Raw genomic sequence first — 21,291 nt, forward strand, 5'->3', positions numbered from 1 at the left:
TGTTCCCAAACACATGTACTTTCATTCTATACTCTATGATACCTTTGTTGAGGTCGTTGTCTTCATACCATAGGAACCTCAGGTAGTCTCTGTGGTCTTCACGGACAAGGAAACAGTAGAACATCTGCTGTACATCTGCTGTTACTGCAACAAGTTCTCTTCGGAATCTGATAAGGACTCCAAGAAGCGTGTTGTTCAGGTCTGGTCCGTTGAGAAGTACATCATTAAGGGAAATACCTTCATGCTTTGCACTGGAATCAAATACTACACGTATCTGACCTGGTTTTTGAGGATGGTACACTCCGAATATTGGCAAGTACCAGCGTTCTTGTGTTTCATGCAGTGCTGGTGCTTTTTCAGCTTGATCATTGTCAAAGATCTTCCGCATGAATTCTTGGAAGTGTTCTTTCATGTCTGGCTTTCTTTCAAGAGTACGCTGCAATAGCGCAAGGCATTTCTCTGCTAGCACTCTGTTGTTGGGAAGACGATGCCGTGGTGTACGGAATGGTAGTGGGGCTACCCAACTGCCTGCTTTGTCTTTGAAGACTTCTCTGTCCATGATCTCAAGGAAAAGGTTATATTCAACAGATGGTGCTAGTTTGTCATCATCTTGAGTTCTCTCAAACACTTTGTGGCCTAGCTGATCTGAATCTTCAGCTGAGGCTGTATCTTCCAGGAACCTCTGGATGTTCTGGGGATGTGTTGGGTTAGATAGTTTCTCTTTAATCTGCATGCTGTTGTTACATGGGCAAAGACATGATGTGCGACCGTTCTGCAGCAGATTTGTTCTGTAGACATTCACCTTTGCGGGTTTGTGAAGTCCATCCAGACATACATTTCCAACGATAACCCATCCAAGATCAAGACGTTGAGCAAATGGTGCATTGTGCGGCCCATTGTATTGTTCTCTGACCTTGTGCACTCTCAGTATGTCTCTTCCTAGTAGAAGGACGATTGCAGCATCTGGGTTGAGTGTTGGGATCTTGTCTGCTATTCGCATGAGATGAGGGTAGTGACGTGCCACTTCAGGTGTGGGAATCTCTGACCTGTCATCTGGTATCATGTCACATTCTATGAGGGTAGGAAGAGTCAGCTGCGTCTTTCCATCTAATGACTCGATGGTGTAGTTGTTTGCTCTTCTCCCTGATGTCTCTAACTCCAGAACATGTCTTCAAGGTATATGGAGTTGAACTTCCTTTGTCACCGAAGAGGTCGAAGAACTCTGTCTTTGCTAGCGACCTGTTGCTTTGTTCGTCTAGGACTGTATACATCTTTACTGCCTTTTCACTGACACCGTTGGGATACACTTTGACTAAGCATATCTTGGAGCATGATCTAGAGAGTCCTGGTTCTGTACAGATCTCAGTGCACTTTGAAGTTATCGCTGGTGTTGCACTTTCTTTTTGCTCCCCACCATGATCTTCTTGAGTTGCTGGAACTTCTGATCTCCATGGTGGTGGTCCTGGGTGCAGTGCTGACAGATGTCGGTCAATGTTGCATTCTGTGCACCGTATTTCTCTCTTACAGTCTTTTGCAAGATGTTGCATTGAGGCACAGCATCTGAAACAAATGTGATTGTCTTTAAGGTAAGCCTTGCGCTCCTCTAATGTCTTACTTCTGAAACTGCAACATTTTCTTAGTGGATGAGGCTTGTTGTGTATTCGGCACTGTTTGTCTGGATCCTCAACTTCCTTGCTTGTGTTGTCTTCCTGATTGGCTGCAGCCTCAGGCGGGACTTCTGTCTTCCGCACAGACACTGTTGCTCTGCGTTCTTTGTAGTGTACTGGTGGCTGCTTCTCTGTCCTTGGGAAGCTTGCAACTCTCTTGTTCAGGAAGGCGAAGCTTGGGTCATTGCGTGTCTTAGCTTGGTCTACAACGAATTCAGCGAGGAAGACAAACGGTGGAAATGCAACTCGATAGTCTTTCTTGTATCTGGATGCTTGAGAGACCCACCTTTCTTGCAGGTTGAAAGGGAGCTTCTCGATTATGGGCTTTACTCCACGTGCTGTGTCTAAGTATAAGAGACCTGGCAGAGTTCCACTAGTCTTTGCTGCTTCTATCTCTAGGAGTAGGTCTCCGAGCTCTCTCAGCTTCTGATTGTCTTTGTCATTTTCGGGCAAGTTTCAATTTTCTTTAAAAGTGCTTCTTCAATTACTTCAGGTGACCCATAGCAGTCTTCCATTCTCTGCCAGACCATCGCACGTCCTGCTGTTGCATCATGGACATGCACTGACCTGATTCTTTTGGCCTGCTCTGAGGACTCTGGTCCTAGGTGTTTGGCGAGTAGGTCGAGCTTCTCTCTGTCTGTCAGCTCTAAGCTTTGGGTGCTGCTTAGGAAGGATGACCTCCAGGCCCAGTAGTTTTCAGGATGATCATCAAACTTCAAGAGACCAGTGCTCACCATCTCACGGCGCATCAGGTATTTCGACACGTCTGTAACCCTTGCTGTGTCAGGTGAGTTTTTTCTGGGTACAAACGTGGGACTACTGGCTGACAGTGACTGATGGGTTCGTTGAGGTATTTGACTAAGTCTATTTTGGTCAGATGGTTGCTCTCCTCTATTGTAGTCTAGGAGGAGAGGTTATATCGCCATCTACTTGGTTTCTTAGCGTGTTGGCGGTTTGGTATCTGAGCCCGTGATTGGTTGACTTATCACGTGGTGGTTCAGGTTCAGTCTTGTAGTGATGCGTAACATCAAAGCTGTGTGCTCCCAACTGGGTCCTTGATGGTTTCGGTGCGTCACTAGGCTGTTTATCAGGGTATAGGGTTGCTTGTGATTGCACGTACTCACAGGTGCGTTGGAATGTACTGAGAGGTGTTATCGGGGTTTCCAGTACATCGCTCTCTACAAACGGAATATCTGCAGCTCTCCCGAGAACTTCGGCTTCAGCTATGGCTGCTGCAGCTATTTTCTTTTGCTGAAGTATGTGTAAAGAGGCTTGCACTTCTGCCTTTCTCCTAAGCGTTTCTGCTTCTCTCCTTTTTATTTCAGCTTCCCCTTCGGCTTGTCTCTTTTTCTGCTCTTCATCTAGGTAGCCTTGCTCTTTCATAAGCTCTGCTTCCCGTATGGCATAGGAGGCCATGGCGCATGCGGCCTCGGCCTTGGCTTGTGCCCTGGCGGCGATAGCGCTGACTGAAGACAAGTTTGTGACGTTTGAATGTTTGGAGCTCATGCTTTTACTTCTGGTTGCTCCAGCACTGACTGACGATAGGTCTGTGACGTTTGAATGCCTGGAACTTGAACGCTTAGATCTGGCGGTTTCTGCTTTGGATGACAACAGATCCGATTTGTTATAAGTTCTCGGCGTGCTGCATTGTGACCTAGTTTCCAGCGTACTGTGCATATTTTCCTCCTGTTTGCACGAGATTTTAGGAAGGGTTAATTTTAGTGATATCTTTCATATCTTTCTCTGTGTCTGCGTGCTGCATTGTGCTTGAGTGGAGTACACAGCGTGTTAATGATGATGACTGCTTGTCTGTTCAGCACACAAGCTGAGTTAGTTTCACTTTGCTATGCCTAGACTGGCTGTGCTGTGGGGATTTCACACACACGTGCTGCTGTATTAACAGTTAAGAGTCTTTTCTGTGTTGTGGGGCTTGCTGTAGCGTTTTCACACAATGTGCTCTGAAGTAACCGTGTAAGTCTTTTTACTGTCCTGCCTTCTCTGCAGTTATGAAAGGGTTACAGAGGGTTACAGGCAGTATAACTTTTGATGTCCACACAGTAATGAGTCGATGATTGATAACCGATGATCTTTTACTGATAACATGTGAACATAGTACATGAAGTGTGGATATGAATGTGAATGTGAGTGGTAAAACTGGAATACAAACAAAATAAAACAGACATGAGTACATATCTAACTTCCTAGCTATATGCATAACATTCCACAGTACATAGGAGGGGTACTTACAGACTTTGGGGGTCTAATCAAGCCCATATATGAAGAGGGAACAGCATCCCACATCTACTCTCATAGTAGAATTTCTTCAGTCTGAAGAGATGAGGTCACTTCCTCCCAAGCTAGCAGACAGGAAGTCCCTGGCCTTAAAGGGGACAGACACTGCTGAATGCTAAAGAATGCCTTGTGTAATACAAGGCAGCACAGGCGTTTTATCAGACCTCCATGGCAGCACACCTCCAGCTTGGTCCACTCCACCCTCCACTGTACTTCTCCAACATCCAGGTAAACAATAAAAGGCACAAAGAACAAAACTACAATAGTGCAAAATCATGTTTATTATTTAAAAAACACAAAATGGTACATATAGACTCCCATTTGTCTTGTGCAGCAAAGCACTATGTAATAAAGCACTAGTAAAGGTGCCAACCAGTCCGCCTAGTCAGCTCCCCATCTATCATGCTGCAGCTCATCCACCAGATACATCCAGCTGCCAATTTGCACCATGACTCTGCCCTTCTGTGATGTCATCAGGCTCCACCCCCATGCATTTTCTTCCAAATGGAGTTTGTGAAGAGTACAGTCTGGTCATGCATTCCCGCTGCTTATACTGTATAACCCATTATCATGGTGAATTAGACTCCAGATGGCAGCAATCTCCTTCTAGTTAGATGTTGAACAAGAATATTATTGTACTATTAACCCTTCCATACCAGCGGTATTAATGCAAAGGTGAACAGAAGTGGATTCATGGAAACCTACAAATGAAAGCAATTATCAATTTCAAAATGAAGAATTACAAGTACACTAAAATGGCATATGAATCAATAGATTAAGCATGCGCAATATAATAAATATCCTTAACCACTTGCCCTTCAGAGGATTTACCCCCCTTCCTGACCAGGCCATTTTTTTTGTTTGGCACTGCGATATTTCAGCTGGTAATTGCACAGTCATGCAATGCTGTACCCAAACGAAATTTATGTCCTTTTTCACACAAATAGAGCTTTCTTATGGTGGTATTTGATCACCTCTGCGGTTTTTATTTTTTGTGCTGTAAACAAAAAATGACTGAAAATTTTGAAAAAAATCCAGTATTTTTCACTTTTAGTGACTCAAAGTTAGTCATAAATTTAGGCTAAAATGTATTCTGCTAAATAAATTGGTAAAAAAAATAATCTCAATACATGTATATTAATTGGTTTGTGTGAAAGTTATAGCGTCTATAAACTATGGTATACAGGTGAAACTCGAAAAATTAGAATATCGTGCAAAAGTTCATTTATTTCAGTAATGCAACTTAAAAGGTGAAACTAATATATGAGATAGACTCATCATTGACACCCTCCATAAGGAGGGAAAGCCTCAAAAGGTAATTGCAAAAGAAGTTGGATGTTCCCAAAGTGCTGTATCAGAGCACATTAATAGAAGGTTATGTGGAAGGGAAAAGTGTGGAAGAAAAAGGTGCACAAGCAGCAGGGATGACCGCAGCCTGGAGAGGATTGTCAGGAAAAGGCCATTCAAAAGTGTTGGGGAATTTCACAAGGAGTGGACTGAGGCTGGAGTCAGTGCATCAAGAGCCACCACACACAGACGGATCCTGGACATGGGCTTCAAATGTTGTATTCCTCTTGTCAAGCCGCTCCTGAACAACAAACAACATCAGAAGCGTCTTACCTGGGCTAAAGAAAAACAGACCTGGTATGTTGCTCAGTGGTCCAAAGTCCTCTTTTCTGATGAGAGCAACTTTTGCATCTCATTTGGAAAACAAGGACCCCGAGTATGGAGGAAGAATGGAGAGGCACAAGGACCCAGAGTATGGAGGAAGAATGGAGAGGCCCACACGGCAAGATGCTTGAAGTCCAGTGTGAAGTCTCCACAGTCTGTGTTGATTTGGAGAGCCATGTCATCTGCTGGTGTTGGTCCACTGTGCTTCATTAAGTCCAGGGTCAATGCAGCCGTCTACCAGGAGATTCTGGAGCACTTCATGCTTCCTTCTGCAGCTTTATGGGGATGCTGACTTCATTTTCCAGCAGGACTTGGCACCTGCCCACACTGCCAAAAGCACCAAAACCTGGTTCAATGACCGTGGGATTACTGTGCTTGATTGGCCAGCAAACTCGCCTGACCTGAACCCCACAGAGAATCTATGGGGCATTGCCAAGAGAAAGATGAGAGACATGAGACCGAACAATACAAAAGAGCTGAAGGCCGCTATTGAAGCATCCTGGTCTTCCTTAACACCTCAGCAGTGCCACAGGCTGATAGCTTCCATGCCACGCCGCATTGAGGCAGTAATTGCTGCAAAAGGGGCCCAAACCAAGTACTGAGTACATATGCATGCGCATACTTTTCAGAGGTGCGATATTGTTCTATGTACAATCCTTGTTTTATTGATTGCATGTAATATTCTCATTTTCTGAGATTGTGGATTTGGGGTTTTCATGAGCTGTAAGCCATAATCATCACAATGATGACAAATCACGGCTTTGCATGTAATGAGAACTATCTTGCTTTGCATGTAATGAGTCTATCTCATATATTAGTGTCACCTTTTAAGTTGCTGCACTGAAATAAATGAACTTGTGCACCATATTCTAATTTTTTGAGATTCACCTGTATATATTGGAATTTACGGAGCTTTTATTTTCTGACTGCCTATCACATTTCTTGAGGTGCTAAAATGCCAGGGCAGTACAAAGTACAAGTATTTCCTCATATCCTTTCCCCACTACCTATCACAGTTTCAGAGGCTCTAATATGCCAAGATAGTACAAACACCCCCCCAAACGACCCCTTTTTGGAAAGTAGACATCCCAAGGAATTTGATAAGAGGCATGGTGAGTATTTTACAGATATCATTTTTGTCACGGGTTTTTAAAAATAAAAAAATACATTTTTTGTTTTCTTTCTTCAATTTTTAAAAACGTGGCAACAAATGAGATCTGCAAAACACTCACCATACCTCTTAGCAAATACTTTGGAGTAATAAATAAATTAATTCCATATCCAAAATAGATCTTACACAAAATACCCTGTGTAATGTCCAAAAATGTCCAAAAAAGTCACACTTTCACCCTTGAAAGTAAATTATATTATACAAACACCTTTTTTGTGCCAGTCAATGTTTAAAATCCAAAATTATAGTCCAAATAAATGAATCCTCCGTGTCCAACTTCAACATCCCCATAAATCCAGATAAGATGTGTACCTCAAAAAAATGAAAAACTAAATAGTGTATTACCTTCAATATTAACTGGTATATACTTTACCAAACAATAAGTGTATACTTAACAAAATATGTGCAAAATAAAATCAAAACAAGATTCAAATCGTGAGCAACACGTGAATTGTGAAATCACTCCGTGTACACTATAAATATATATATATGTGAACATTCAGTGTACACTCCTAAAACAAAATAAATTTAAAAAATTAAATAAATAAAATTAAAAATAAAATTATACAAATTGTGAACACTCCGCGAACATTTCTAAATAGCCGAAATGCATACAATTACCCTCATTAGAGTAATAGCAAGCCTTTAAAGGGGTACACCCTGGACTCTCACTCCAGTGTTGTAGTCACCCCCTGGACTCTCACTCCAGTGTTGTAGTCACCCCTTGGACTCTCACTCCAGTGTTGTAGTCACCCCCTGGACTCTCACTCCAGTGCTGTAGTCACCCCCTGGACTCTCAGTCCAGTATGTTACAGATGGGGTTCCAATCCTTAGGCAAACATCTCATAACTCCATCATCTTTAGGGATTTCATCAATCAGCAGCATATTCCCATGACATAGCCTATTACGTCAGACGTCACGTCCCTTGACGTGTTTCGTCACTTCCGGACTTCTTCTGAAGGGATACCGACGTCTGAACGGCGGTTCCTCTTATCTCAACCTGCATCAAACTTCTGACGAACAGATGGAATCTTTTTCTTGCCCTTTGGTTTTCCAGGTTTGGCCGCAGTTCCTAATGCACTGGGTCCTTCAGGAGAGGAAATAAGAATTTAGCGGCGAGTAAGAATAGCCAAGAGGAGATGATTATGGGAGTGGACATTTCCTTGTGTGAGGAGCCGTCACGTTTTCACCCAGAGCTTCACTCAGACTCTTCTTGGCCGCCTCCAGTTTGCTCACAAAGTTCACTCCATTTCGCTCAAAAAAAATTGGTCACAGCAGGTCACATGGTACTGGAAACGGGGCCGGTACACAGATCTGTCATTGGCCGTGCCGTGAAAGGACGCCCCCATATGGCGTCCACCCGGAGGGGCGAGCTGCTCACCCGGCCGCCTTTGTGCTATTGGCCGGGGGGAACCTGTTAATGTTAATGGCAAGCCTGCTGTCTTACCCTCTCTGTGCCTCCCGGGGCGCTGATTCCCTGCTGCACCCACTGACTTGGCTAAGATCAGGAAGGAAGCCCGGCCTGGACTTACCATCACAGCTATGCTCCCGCCCACCCGGCCTCTCTGCAGCTAGCCGGCTATTCCATTCACTGCATAGGGCCAAAGGGCGGAGCCTAGATGTCAGCTGACCGTGAAGAGGGGGTGCAGGAGAGGAGACCATCGCTGCAATTCAGGTATCAGTGCAGCCGCAGACACCACGGACCCCAGATATGTGCTCCTTTACTACATCTTTCTCCCTCCCCCCCTCTCTCTTCTCCCCCCCCTCTCTGGTCTCCCCCTCTCTCTCTCTTCTCCCCCTCTCCCTCTTCCCCCTTTCTCTCATCTCCCCTCTCTTCTCACCCCATCTCTCTCTCTTCTCTCCCCCCACCTTTCTCTCTCTTCTCTCCCCCCCTCTCTCTCTTGTCTCTCTCTCTCTTCTCCCCCCCCCCCCCACATGAAGCTGCATTGCTGTCACAGGGGGTCGGGGGATCACACACTGACCTGCTGCAGGATACAAGGCATTTCAGCTCAATGATGACTTCGCTCTCTGCTCTGCCTGCCCCTCCATTTCTCCATCTTCAGCTCCTGTGGCAGGGATGTGGCCCCGCCCCTCCAGTCCTCCATCTTCAGCCCCCCCATGGCAGGGATGTGGCCCCGCCCCTCTGCTGAAACTCCGAGGAGGAGAGGCGTCCGAAGTGCCCCCTGCGGCACTGCCCCACCCACCAACACTTTCCTGATCCAGCCCGGCCAATGGTCATCCTCCGCTCCTTCTCCCCACTTACTACATGAACTTCACTGTCCGTCCCCTCAAGGCTTTCTGATTTCCTCCTTTCAGCATCGGCACATACAGGGAGGACTGAGCCTCTCATGGGGCCCTCTAGTAACCCCGGGCCCTCGGGCAGTGCCCCTGCCCTGTACATATCTCCCCCCTATACCGTCACCTCCTACATATCACACACATGACACCCTCTGATCCCGGCTCACATCTCCCTCTTCTCTCTGCAGGGATCCATATCGTCCAGCAGATGTTTGGCTGTGAGCTGAGAGATGACGGCATCACTGCGGAGTATGATCAGCACGGATATGATGGGAGAGAATACATGTCTCTGGACACACAGAGATGGATCTATATCCCGACCATGAATGAGGCTCAGATCACCACACAGAGATGGAACAGTCCGGAGGAGAGAGTGGGGGAGAGATGGAAGAATATACTGGAGAATCAATGTCTGGAGGAACTCAAGAAATTCATAGAGTACGGGAGAGAAGATCTGGAGAGGAGAGGTGACTGTATACATGTTTATTATCCACACACAATGTATACACTACACCCTATGTACATGCTCCACCCTATATACACGCTACACCCTACATACACGCTACACCCTATATACACGCTATATACACACTCCACCCTATATACACACTCCACCCTATATGTACGCCACACCCTATATACACGCCACACCCTATATACACGCTACACCCTATATACACGCTAGACCCTGTATACACGCTACATACACGCTCCACCCTATATACACACTTCACCCTATATACGCGCTATACACTGTATACACACTACACCCTCTATACACGCTATACACTATACATGCTACTCCCTATGTACACGGTCCATTCTATATACACGCTACACACTGTATACACACTCCACCCTATATACACGCTCCACCCCATGTACACGCTCCACCCTATATACACGCTCCACCCTATGTACACGCTATATACGCTACACCTTGTATACAAGCTACCCCTATATACACGCTCCACCCTATGTACACGCTACACTCTATATACACGCTAAACCTTGTATACACGCTCCACCCTGTATACACGCTACACCCTATATATACACGCTCCAACCTATGTACACGCTCCACCTATATACACGCTCCACCCTATATACACGCTCCACTCTATATACACGCTATACACTGTATACACGCTACACCTTGTATATAAGCTACACCCTATATACACGCTATACACTGTATACACGCTACACCTATATACACGCTATACACTGTATACACGCTATATACATGCTATACACTGTATACACGCTACACCCTATATACACGCTATACACTGTATACACGCTCCTCCCTATATACACGCTCCTCCCTATGTACACGCTCCTCCTATGTACACGCTCCACCCTATGTACACGCTCCACCCTATGTACACGCTCCACCCTATATAAATGCTATACACTGTATACACGCTATACCTTGTATACACGCTACACCCTAATACACGCTATACACTGTATACACGCTCCACCCTATATACACGCTCCACCCTATGTACACGCTCCACTCTATATACACGCTAAATCTTGTATACACGCTAAACCTTGTATACACGCTACACCCTATATACACGCTATACACTGTATACACACGCTATACACTGTATACATGCTACACCCTATATACACGCTATACCCTGTATACACGCACCACTCTATATACACGCTCTACCCTATATATGCGCTACACCCTATATACGCGCTCCACTCTATATACACGCTCCACCCTATATACACTGTATACACGCTGCACCCTATGTACACGCTTCACCCCGTATACACGCTCCACCCTATATATACGCTCCACCCTATATACACGCTCCACTCTATATACACGCTATACACTGTATACACGCTACAACCTATATACTTTCTATACACTGTATACTGGGGATGCACCAATATTCCAGCGTCCGAAATGTATCAGCCGAAGATATTGTTAGCATTTTGCCGATGGGAAAAAGGAGCCGATAATAACCACTGAAAACGTGCAATTTTACAGCGATTAGGGTGCGTTTTTCATAGTCCTGTGACTCAAAAAAAGCATCAAAATGCAACATGTGGGCGTTTTCAATGCATTTCAGGCCTGGATCACACCAGCAGTTTGCGTTTTTTAACCTTTTTTTTGCAATGCATTTTGCATTTTTTAATTTGTTTTGACCAACTTATTGCCGGGCAGATTAAAAACGCAAAATGCATCAAAAATTAAACTAGTGAGTTTTTGATGCATGTTTGCTGTTTTCGATGCATTTCAGGCCTGTTTCACACCAATGCAATTTGCGTATTTTGTCCTTTTTCAGTTCATTCTGTTTTATTCACGCATGTTTTTGACACATTTCTTGATGCGGTTTATGTTTTTAGTACTTTTTTTTTGCCCACCTTGTTGCAGGTCAGATTAAAAACGCAACAAAAACTTGACCCGTGTGTGTCTTTTGATACACTTTCAGGCCCGGTTCACACCAATGCAGTTTACATTTTTTTTTTCCATTTTGCAGTGCGTTTAATTTTTAATTTTTTTTTTTTCCAACTTGTTGCTGGATGGATTAAAAACACAAAATGCATCAAAAACACATGTGCATTTTTTATGCATTTTCAGTGCATTTCAGGCCTGTTTCATATGAATGCAGTTTGCCTTTTGTCTGTTTTGCAGTTCTTTTTCAGTGCATTGTGCGCTTTTGACGTGCTTTTTAAAGCATTTTTTTTTTTTTGGCAAACTTGTTGCTGGGCTGAATTTCAAGCCTGGTTCACACCAAAGCAGTTTGTTTTGTCTATTTTGCAGTGCTTTATTGCATGCGCGATTGACACATTTTTTTAATTTTTTTTTGTCAGCTTGTGGACAGATGCAAAATGCATCAAAAACACAACATGATTGTTTTTATGCGTTCTCAATGCATTTAAGGCCTGTTTTATACCAATGCAGTTTGTATTTTGTCTGTTTTGCAGTTTTTTTTAGTGCGTTTTGCATTTTTGCACTCCTGTTTTTGACCTTTTTTTTTTCTTCTCTTTATGCGGTTTCTTTAAAATAATAGAAAATAAAAAAATAATTTTTTTTTTGGCCAACTTGTTGCTGGGCAGATTAAAAAACAAAACTTGTGAAAATGCGTCAAAAACGCACTACATGCTTTTTTGCATCTCTATTGATTTGTTTTGCACCAAAAATGCAATGTTTTGCATTTAAAAAAGTCCCTGACCCTTTCCAAAAATGCAGCAGCTCGAAAAAGCATAGATGTGAACATGTCCCATAGAAAGCCATGTGTAATGGACTGTAGTGCGTTTCTGCAAAAAAAAGCTGAAAAAATGCATTGATGTGAGTCAGGCCTCAATGGGGAGGTGCATTTTTAGTGCACCTTTTTTTTGGTTTTGTTTTTTTGTACTCCCCAAATATGCACCAAGAATGCGGCAAGCAGGATTTACCAGCACAAGGGAAGCGCAACGGACCAGTGTGAAGACATACATTGAATTTAAAGGGATGCATTTTTCTTGAGCTTTTCTTGGGCCTTCTTTTTTTTTTCTTTACTCAAAAACGCTGCAAAAACTGCTCAGTGTGAAAGCAGCCTATTGCTATGTAGGTCCCCGCTGCTCCATTTGTATATTCCCACACAGAGCTGTGGCTTGGCCCTGCCCCTTCTCTGCTCACTGGCTGTGATTGACAGCATTGGGAGCCAATAGCTCCTGCTTCTGTCTCAGCCAATGAGAAGAGGGAGGCCCGGGACAGCCGAGACTCCAGTGCATATCGCTGAAGGGAGAGGGGGCTTAGCTGAGTATATGGGGGGGCTGGTGGGATTCTGCACACAGGTTTTTTATCTTCATGAATAGAATGCATAGTTACATAGTTAGTCTGGCTGAAAAAAGACAAAAGTCCATCCAAAAGTTATAATCCTACACCCACAGTTTATCCAGAGGAACTCAGAAAAACCCAGCAAAGCATGATCCAATTTGCTCCTGCAGGGAAAACATTCCTTCCTGATCCCCTGAGAGGCAATCGGATATTCCCTGGATCAACTTTACCTATAAATGTTATATCCAGTTATATTCTGTGTATCCAAGAAACAATCCAGGACTTTTTTGAAGCGATCCACTGAGCTGTCCAGAACCAATTCTTGAGGGAGTCTATTCAACATTTTCACAGCTCTCACTGTGAAGAATCCTTTCCGTGTTTGGAGATTAAATTTCTTTTCCTCCAGACGTAAAGAGCGCCCCCTTGTCCTCTGTGATGACTTCAGGGGGAATACCTCTACACCGAGTTCACTATATGAACCACTGATGTATTTATACATGGACATCATTTCCCCCCCCCCCCCTTATGTATTATACATGGAGATCATATCCCCCCTTATGTATTGTACATGGTGATCATATCCCCCCTTATGTATTATACATGGTGATCATATCCTCATTATGTATTATACATGGAGATCATATCCCCCCTTATGTATTATATATGGAGATCATATCCCCCCTTATGTATTATACATGGAGATCATATCCTCCCTTATGTATTATACATGGAGATCATATCCCCCCTTATGTATTATACATGGAGATCATATCCCCCCTTATGTATTATACATGGAGATCATATCCCCCTTATGTATTATACATGGAGATCATATCCCCTCTTATGTATTATACATGGAGATCATATCCCCCCCTTATGTATTATACATGGAGATCATATCCCCACTTATGTATTATACATGGAGATCATGTCCCCCTTATGTATTATACATGGAGATCATATCCTCCCTTATGTATTATACGTGGAGATCATATCCCCCCTTATGTATTATACATAGCGATCATATCCCCCCTTATGTATTATACGTGGAGATCAAATTCCCCCTTAATGTCCTCTTCTCAAGAGAGAATACATTCAGTTCCTCTAATCTTTCCTCATAGCTGAGCTCCTCCATTCCTTTTCTCAGTTTGGTTGCCCTTCTTTGTACTTTCTCCAGTTCCCCAATGTTCTGTTTGTGAATTGGTGCCCAAAACTGAACTGCATATTCCAGATGAGGTCTTACTAATGATTTGTACCGGGGGAAATGATATCTCTCTCTCTGGAGTCTATACCTCTCCTAATACAAGAGAGGATTTTGCTCGCTTTACAAACCGCAGCTTGGCATTGCCTGCCATTATTAAGCTTGTGATCTACCAGAACTCCCAGATCCTTCTCCACCATTGACCCCCCCAGATCCTTCACCATTGATTCCCCCAGTTGTATCCCCCTAGTATGTATGATACATGCATATTCTTAGCCCCCAAGTGCAGAACCTTACATTTATCAACATTAAACCTCATTTGCCACATAGTTGCCCAATTACAGGGCCCTCCTATCCCTCTTGTATTGATTGGTATTGTTACTGTATTGTCTCCTGTTATATTGTAAAGCGCTGAGCAAACTGTTGGCGCCATATAAATCCTGTATAATAATAATAATAATTACACAGAGCATTGAGGTCGGCTTGTAAGTTGGAGACCTCCTGTAAGGACGTTATTCCACGGCACAGCTTGGTGTCATCTGCAAAGACTGAAATGGGATTTGTAATCTCAGACCCGATATCGTTTATAAATATATTAAAAAGTAAGGGTCCCAACACTGAACCTTGGGGTACCCCAGTAATAACACTGAACCTTGGGGTACACCACTGACACCCCTAGACCATTCAGAGTGTGAATCATTAACCACTACTCTCTGAATACAATCTTTTAGCCAGTTTTCTGTCCATTTACATACAGATTTTTCCAAGCCTGTAGACTTTACCTTACACATTAGCCGTTTATGGGGAACTGTGTCAAACACTTTCGCAAAATTCAAGTATACCACGTCCACCGCCACCCCTCTGTCCAAGTATACCACGTCCACCGCCACCCCTCTGTCCAAGTATACCACGTCCACAGCCACCCCTCTGTCCAAGTATACCACGTCCACCGCCACCCCTCTGTCCAAGTATACCACGTCCACAGCCACCCCTCTGTCCAAGTATACCACGTCCACAGCCACCCCTCTGTCCAAGTATACCACGTCCTCCGCCACCCCTCTGTCCAAGTATACCACGTCCACAGCCACCCCTCTGTCCAGGTATACCATGTCCACCGCCACCCCTCTGTCCAAGGTTTTGCTCACCTCATAAAAAGAAATCAGATTTGTTTGACAACTCCTGTCTTTCATGAATCCATGCTGTCTGTTGCTTAAAATATTTTTTTTCCAGCAAGAACTCATCTATGTTGTCTTTTATTAAGCTCTCCAGTATCTTCCCAACTATAGAAGTTAAACTAACAGATGTATAATTACTTGGTAAAGATTTTGACCCCTTTTTAAATATTGGCACCACATTGGCCTTATGCCAATCCAGTGGTACTATGCCAGTCATTAAAGAGTCCCTAAAAATTAGAAACAATGGCTTTGAAAGGACAGAGCTCAATTCTTTAAGGCTCCGTGGGTGTATGTCATCTGGTCCAGGTGCTTTATTCACCTTTATTCTGTCTAAATATTTTTGGATCATATCAATTGTGAGCCAATGTGGATCATCTGGGGCTGTGTCAATACCACGCCCATTATGGACAAGAGGTCCCCCATGCTTTTTTGTATATACAGAGCTGAAGAAGGAATTAAATAAATGTGCCTTCTCTTTGTCCCCAGTCACCCACTCTAGATTATTGTGTAAAGGGCCTACATGCTCGGACCTGACCTTTTTGCTATTAATATATTTGAAGAATTTTTTTGGGTTGGTCGTGCTATCTTTTGCAATCTGTCGTTCATTTTCAATTTTTGCGGCCTTTATTTTGTTTTTGTATATTCTGTTATATTCTCTGTAATGTTTAAACGATGATAGTGTTCCTTCATTTTAATATTTAATAAAAGCTCTTTTCTTATGATCTATAGCCTTTTTAACTTTGGCCGTAAGCCACATAGGTTTGATTTTTAGCCTTTTAAGCTTGTTGCCCATGGGAATATATTTTGTAGTGTGTTCACATACAGTCTTTTTGAAGAACTCCCATTTCTGTGTTGTGTTCATCAATGCCAATATTCCCTCCCAGTCTAAATCTTGGAGAGCAGCTCTCAGCCTTGGAAAATTAGCTCTCTTGAAATTGAGCATTTTTATTTTCCTGTATGTGCTTGCTGTTTACAGCTTACAATAAATGAAATCATGTTATGGTCACTGCTACCCAGATGTTCTTAATATATGGACATTCCTAATAAGAGCTGCATGGTTTGAGATTACCAGGTCCAGCAGAGCATCATTCCTAGTTGGGGCCTCTATGAACTGTACCATAAAATTGTCCTGTAGTAGGTTTAAAAATGTTTGCTCTTTAACTGTTCCTGCAGTACCATTACTCCAGTCAATTTCCGGGTAGTTAAAATCCCCCATTATTGTCATTATCCCAGCCCTTGCAGGCCTTTCGATCTGTGCAAGGAGCTGAGTCTCCACCTCCTCATTAACACTGGGAGGCCTATAACAAACTCCAGTGATTACCTTTGTAGTACGCCCCCCATGTGCAGTTCCACCCATATTACTTCAACCTCATCACACTCTCCATCAACTAGTTCCTCTTTCACACTTGCTCTGAGATCACTTCTCACATAGAGACAGACACCACCACCTTTCCTATTTACCCTGTCTCTCCGAAAGAGAACATAGCCAGGAATATTAATGACCCAGTCATGTGAAGAATGAAGCCAACATTCATCAATACCAATTAAATCATAGTTCTCTTCATGCACCAAAGCTTCTAACTCACCTATTTTGCTTGGTAGACTTCTGGCATTGGTGAACACTTTAATTGATTGACACCTTTTTCACGCGTATTTTGCATATTTTTTATTTTCATACAAAATGGTACCAATTCCACTGGTTGTTCTGTTCTTATCATCTGCCATAACCTACCCCCCATCTTTCCCCATTCCACCCACCAATAAGTACTGACCCCTGTCTGATCCGTCTACCCCGTTATAATCTAATTCTCCCTCCCCCCTCCATCCTAGTTTAAATACTCCTCCAGGCTTCCCATAAACCTCTCCCCCAGAACAGCAGACCCCCTTCCATTTAAGGGGGAGACCATCTCTAGCATATAGGTTGCACCCCAATGAAAAGTCATCCCGGTGCTCTAGAAACCCAAATCCTTCCCTCTCACACCAGGTCTTCAGCCATGCATTGAGTTCTCTAATCTCTCAGTCTTTCCTGAGTTGCGCATGGCACAGGTAATATTTCAGAGATTATCACCTTGGAGGTCCTTCCCTTCAACTTACAGCCTAGTTCTTTAAATTGATTCTTAAGGAGCCTCCACCTTCCATGTATTCATTGGTTCCAACATGGACCAAGACATGCATGAAGGTAAAAAAACCTTGAGCCTTTAGAACCACTCTAAGTACACCCATGTGAACAAGGCCTAAGAATCTAAGATCACAGAAAAGCTCAATCTGCACAATTGTGGCATAATAAACTAGTTTTATTTTTTTTCAAATATGTCTATTTCATTGTTCCTTCTTGTTACTGTGGTTTGAGCACCATTGTGAGGAATGTATAAAGCCTGAAGAAGGGATCTGAGGCATATCTGAAAGATTACGTCATTGATAATTGATGAAGAGAGAACTTTTTTTTTCCATTTTTGGATAGGGTAAAGGAGGGTTACAATCTGTCAGTTTTTTTAATTTGTGTCCTATCAGGGAGATTTACCTTCATTTCCTGTTCCATAGTCAAAATAGGAAGTGAACTAATGTCCCCACAGGAAGATTTCCCGTCTATTCCTATTCTGGGATTTTCTTTTGCTTTTGATGATAATTGTCACCAGGATAGAAAGAGGATGAATCTCACTAACAGGGGCACAGACGGCAGTGACACAGACGGCACCTAAACTGCAGACTTTCTGCATTAATCAAAGGCTAACACTGTACCGTACTCCATTACTGATACAATCAACAAGTATTTTTTGCACTTCTTAGAAGGATATAACAAAACACTTCTAATGATGTATCTGAAAAGACAAAAGGGAGCAAACAAAAGAAAATTATCGTTGGAGCTCATTTATACACGCATCACCCTCTGAAGTGTAATCCGCATTGGAGTACTTTTCAGAGAGATAATTTAACAGTTGGCTGAGAGGTGATATGTTGTCTCCTCATTGTGTATTTTAAATCTGTAAAGCCTGAACCACACCGCAGCCGTGTGCATTGCATGAAGTTGATGAGGGGAAGCTGCGGTGCACCTCATTCACTTGAATAGGTTGCATCAGCTGCGGTGCTGCTTGTTGAACGTGACAGAGGGTTAATGTTTGCATTGTGACTGTAGCATGGCTACAACCCCGACTGACTGCCTTTGCAGCTTAAGGGGGTGGTAAAACTGCAAGTTTAACCAGTTGACCTCTGACCAGGCCATTTCTGCTATTTAGCACTGCGCTGTTTTAACTGGCAATTGCTCAGTCATGCAACACTGTGTGATAGTAATGATATCTATTTCATTTGCGTGCAGAGAGCTTTGTTTTGGTGGTATTTGATAGGCACTGAGTTTTTTATACTTATATAAATGAAAAAGATCAAACCTAAAAAACCCAATATTTTCTACTTTCTGTTATAGTACATATCCAATAAAATCAAATTTCTTCATAAATTATAAAAAAAAAGTGTATATTAATTGGTTTGTGTGACGGTTGTAGCGTCTACAAACTATGGTACATATTGTGGGTGTAGAAAATAATCACCCCTGAAAGCCTGAAATGAAGACACACTTTTTGTTTTATCCAACATCCGGAAGAAAGATATAACAGCAACATGTCAGAATATTTTTTGCAAAAAATTCAAAAACAGAATCACTGAGTTGGAAAAAGGATCCTCCCTATCTTCCTAAAAATGACCTTCTCAATGGCACACAAAGCCATTTGACTTTCAACTGTGATTAGTTGTGGTCATTTTGATTAGCTCAGCATAAAAAGAGCTTTCCTGGAGCATTTCAGTCCATGGTAGTGTAACTGTAGAAAAATATCAATTATAGGTGGCAAGGCACTATCTAAAGATCTCTGGGATAAAGTTGTGGACAGGCACATGTCAGAAGATGGATACAAAAAAAATGTCAAATGATTTATCAATGCCTAGAAGCACAGTGAAGTCTATTAAGAAGTGGAAGGTATTTGGTACAATACAGACCCTCCCTGGTTCAGTCGTCGCTCCAAACTGGATGAAAGAGCCAGGAGGTAACTGGTCAGAGATGCTACCAAGAGGCATCCAGCAACTCTGAAGAAGTTGTAGGAATTGATGACAAAGAGTGGTCATTGTGTGCATGTGAGAACAATATCACAAATTCTCCACAAATGTGGCTTGTACGGGAGGGTGCAAGAAAAAAGCCGCTCTTCAAGAAAGGCCACATGCAGTCACCACTGAGCTTTGTCAAAACACACCTTGAAGATTCTGAGGACACGTGGAAAAAGGTGTTCTGGTCAGATGGGACTAAAATGGAATGATTTGGCCTCAACACTAAACGACATGTCTGGCGCAGATCCAATCCAGCTCACCATCCAAATCCCACCAATCCTACAGTAAAGCATGGAGGGGGAACATCCAGTTATGGGGGGATTCTCTGCAGAAGGGACTGGAGCACTTGTCAGGACAGTAGGAAAAATGCCATCAAAATTCTGAGGAAAATCATCTGCCCTCTGCCAGAAAGTCTAACATAGCAATGACCCAAAGCACACAGCAAAAAAGACTCCACAGTGGTTGGGGGAGAAATGGGTGACTGTCCTTACATGACCTGGTCAGAGCCCAGACTTAACCACTTCAATACCGGCACTTTTACCCCCTTCCTGCCCAGGCCAATTTTCAGCTTTCAGCTCTCTGGCACTTTGAATGACAATTGCGCAGTCATGCAACACTGCACCCAAACTAAATTTTTAGCATGTTGTTCACACACCTAGAGCTTTCATTTGGTGGTACTTAACCGTTTCAATACCGTGCAATTTTACACCTTCCTGCCCAGGCCATTTTTCAGGTTTCAGCGCTCTCACACTTTGAATGACAATTGCGCGGTCATACAACATTGTACCCACACTAAAATTTTATCATTTTCTTCACACAACTAGAGCTTTCTTTTGGTGGTATTTAATCACCGCTGGGGTTTTTATTTTTTGCTAAATTAACAAAAAAAGACCAAAAATTTTGAAAAAAAAACACATTTTTCTTTGTTTCTGTTATAAAAGTTTACAAATAAATAATTGTTCTTCATAAATTTAGGCCGAGATGTATTCTGCTACATGTGTTTGGTTAAAATAACCCAGATTAGGATGTATTTTTTAGTTTGTAGGAAAGTTATAGAGTTCACCAACTATGGTATAGATCTGAATATTGATCAATCCTGAAGTACTGACGGCCAATCTAATTTCTTGAGGTCCAAGAATGTCAGAATAGTACAGATATCCCCCAACTGACCCCTTTTTGCAGAGTAGACAGTCCGACGTACTTCATAAGAGGAATGGCGAGTTTTTTGAAGTTGTATTTTTTTGTCATAATTTTTCGAAAAATGAAAAAAATAAAAAAAATTATTTTCACTATTTTTTTTTTACATACTGTCACCAGTGCAGTACAGCGTCATCATATAACTGGCATGGCGGTGAACAGGGACACTGACTGGTGACAGTATGAAAAAAAAAAAATATATATATATTTTTTTTTTTTTTTATTATATTTAATTTTTTATTACATTTTTTTTAATTTTTTTTAAGATTTTTCATATTTTACTATGACCAAAGTAGTACAATGTTACCATAGTAACATTGTACTACTTTGGGGAAGTGATCAGTATTTTTTTTTTTTTTTACACAGTTTGCTTATAGCAAAGAATTACTTTGCTATAAGCAAGCATTTAGCTGAATGAAATCGATTCATTCAGCTTTTTTTTTTTTTTTTTTTTTTTTTTGTGCTTAGCTGTGATTTGGTCACAGCTAATCACATGACATGTGCATGTGATTAGCTGTGACCATTCACAGATAGGCACTAGTATACAATGGATGGCATCATGAATGAAGCCATCCATTGTATACAACTGTCATGTGACCTGCTGTGATTGGTCACAGCAGGTCACATGGTACCAGCAACGGGAGCCGGTACGCGGATCTGTCATCGGCCGTGTCCGAGGTGCACGGCCGGTGACAGATCGCACTGCTGCGCAGCTCTGCATTAGCGCAAACGGCGC

General features: G+C 42.7%; 1 protein-coding gene across 2 annotated transcripts in view; it reads left to right on the top strand.

Annotated features, from left to right (window-relative positions):
• The window catches only part of LOC149438086 (class I histocompatibility antigen, F10 alpha chain-like), an 83,514-nt gene that overhangs the window by 41,810 nt on the left and 20,413 nt on the right, over positions 1–21,291 (top strand). For both annotated transcript variants that reach the window (XM_089660233.1, XM_089660234.1), the window contains exon 3: positions 9,289–9,567. In XM_089660233.1, coding sequence (XP_089516359.1) covers positions 9,289–9,567 — 279 coding nt within the window. The remainder of the gene's footprint in view (positions 1–9,288; positions 9,568–21,291) is intronic.

The sequence above is a fragment of the Staurois parvus genome, unplaced genomic scaffold (assembly GCF_062004578.1).
Source record: "Staurois parvus isolate SC_StPar_1 unplaced genomic scaffold, SC_StPar_1.0 ptg001220l, whole genome shotgun sequence".
Taxonomy (NCBI): Eukaryota; Metazoa; Chordata; class Amphibia; order Anura; family Ranidae; genus Staurois; species Staurois parvus.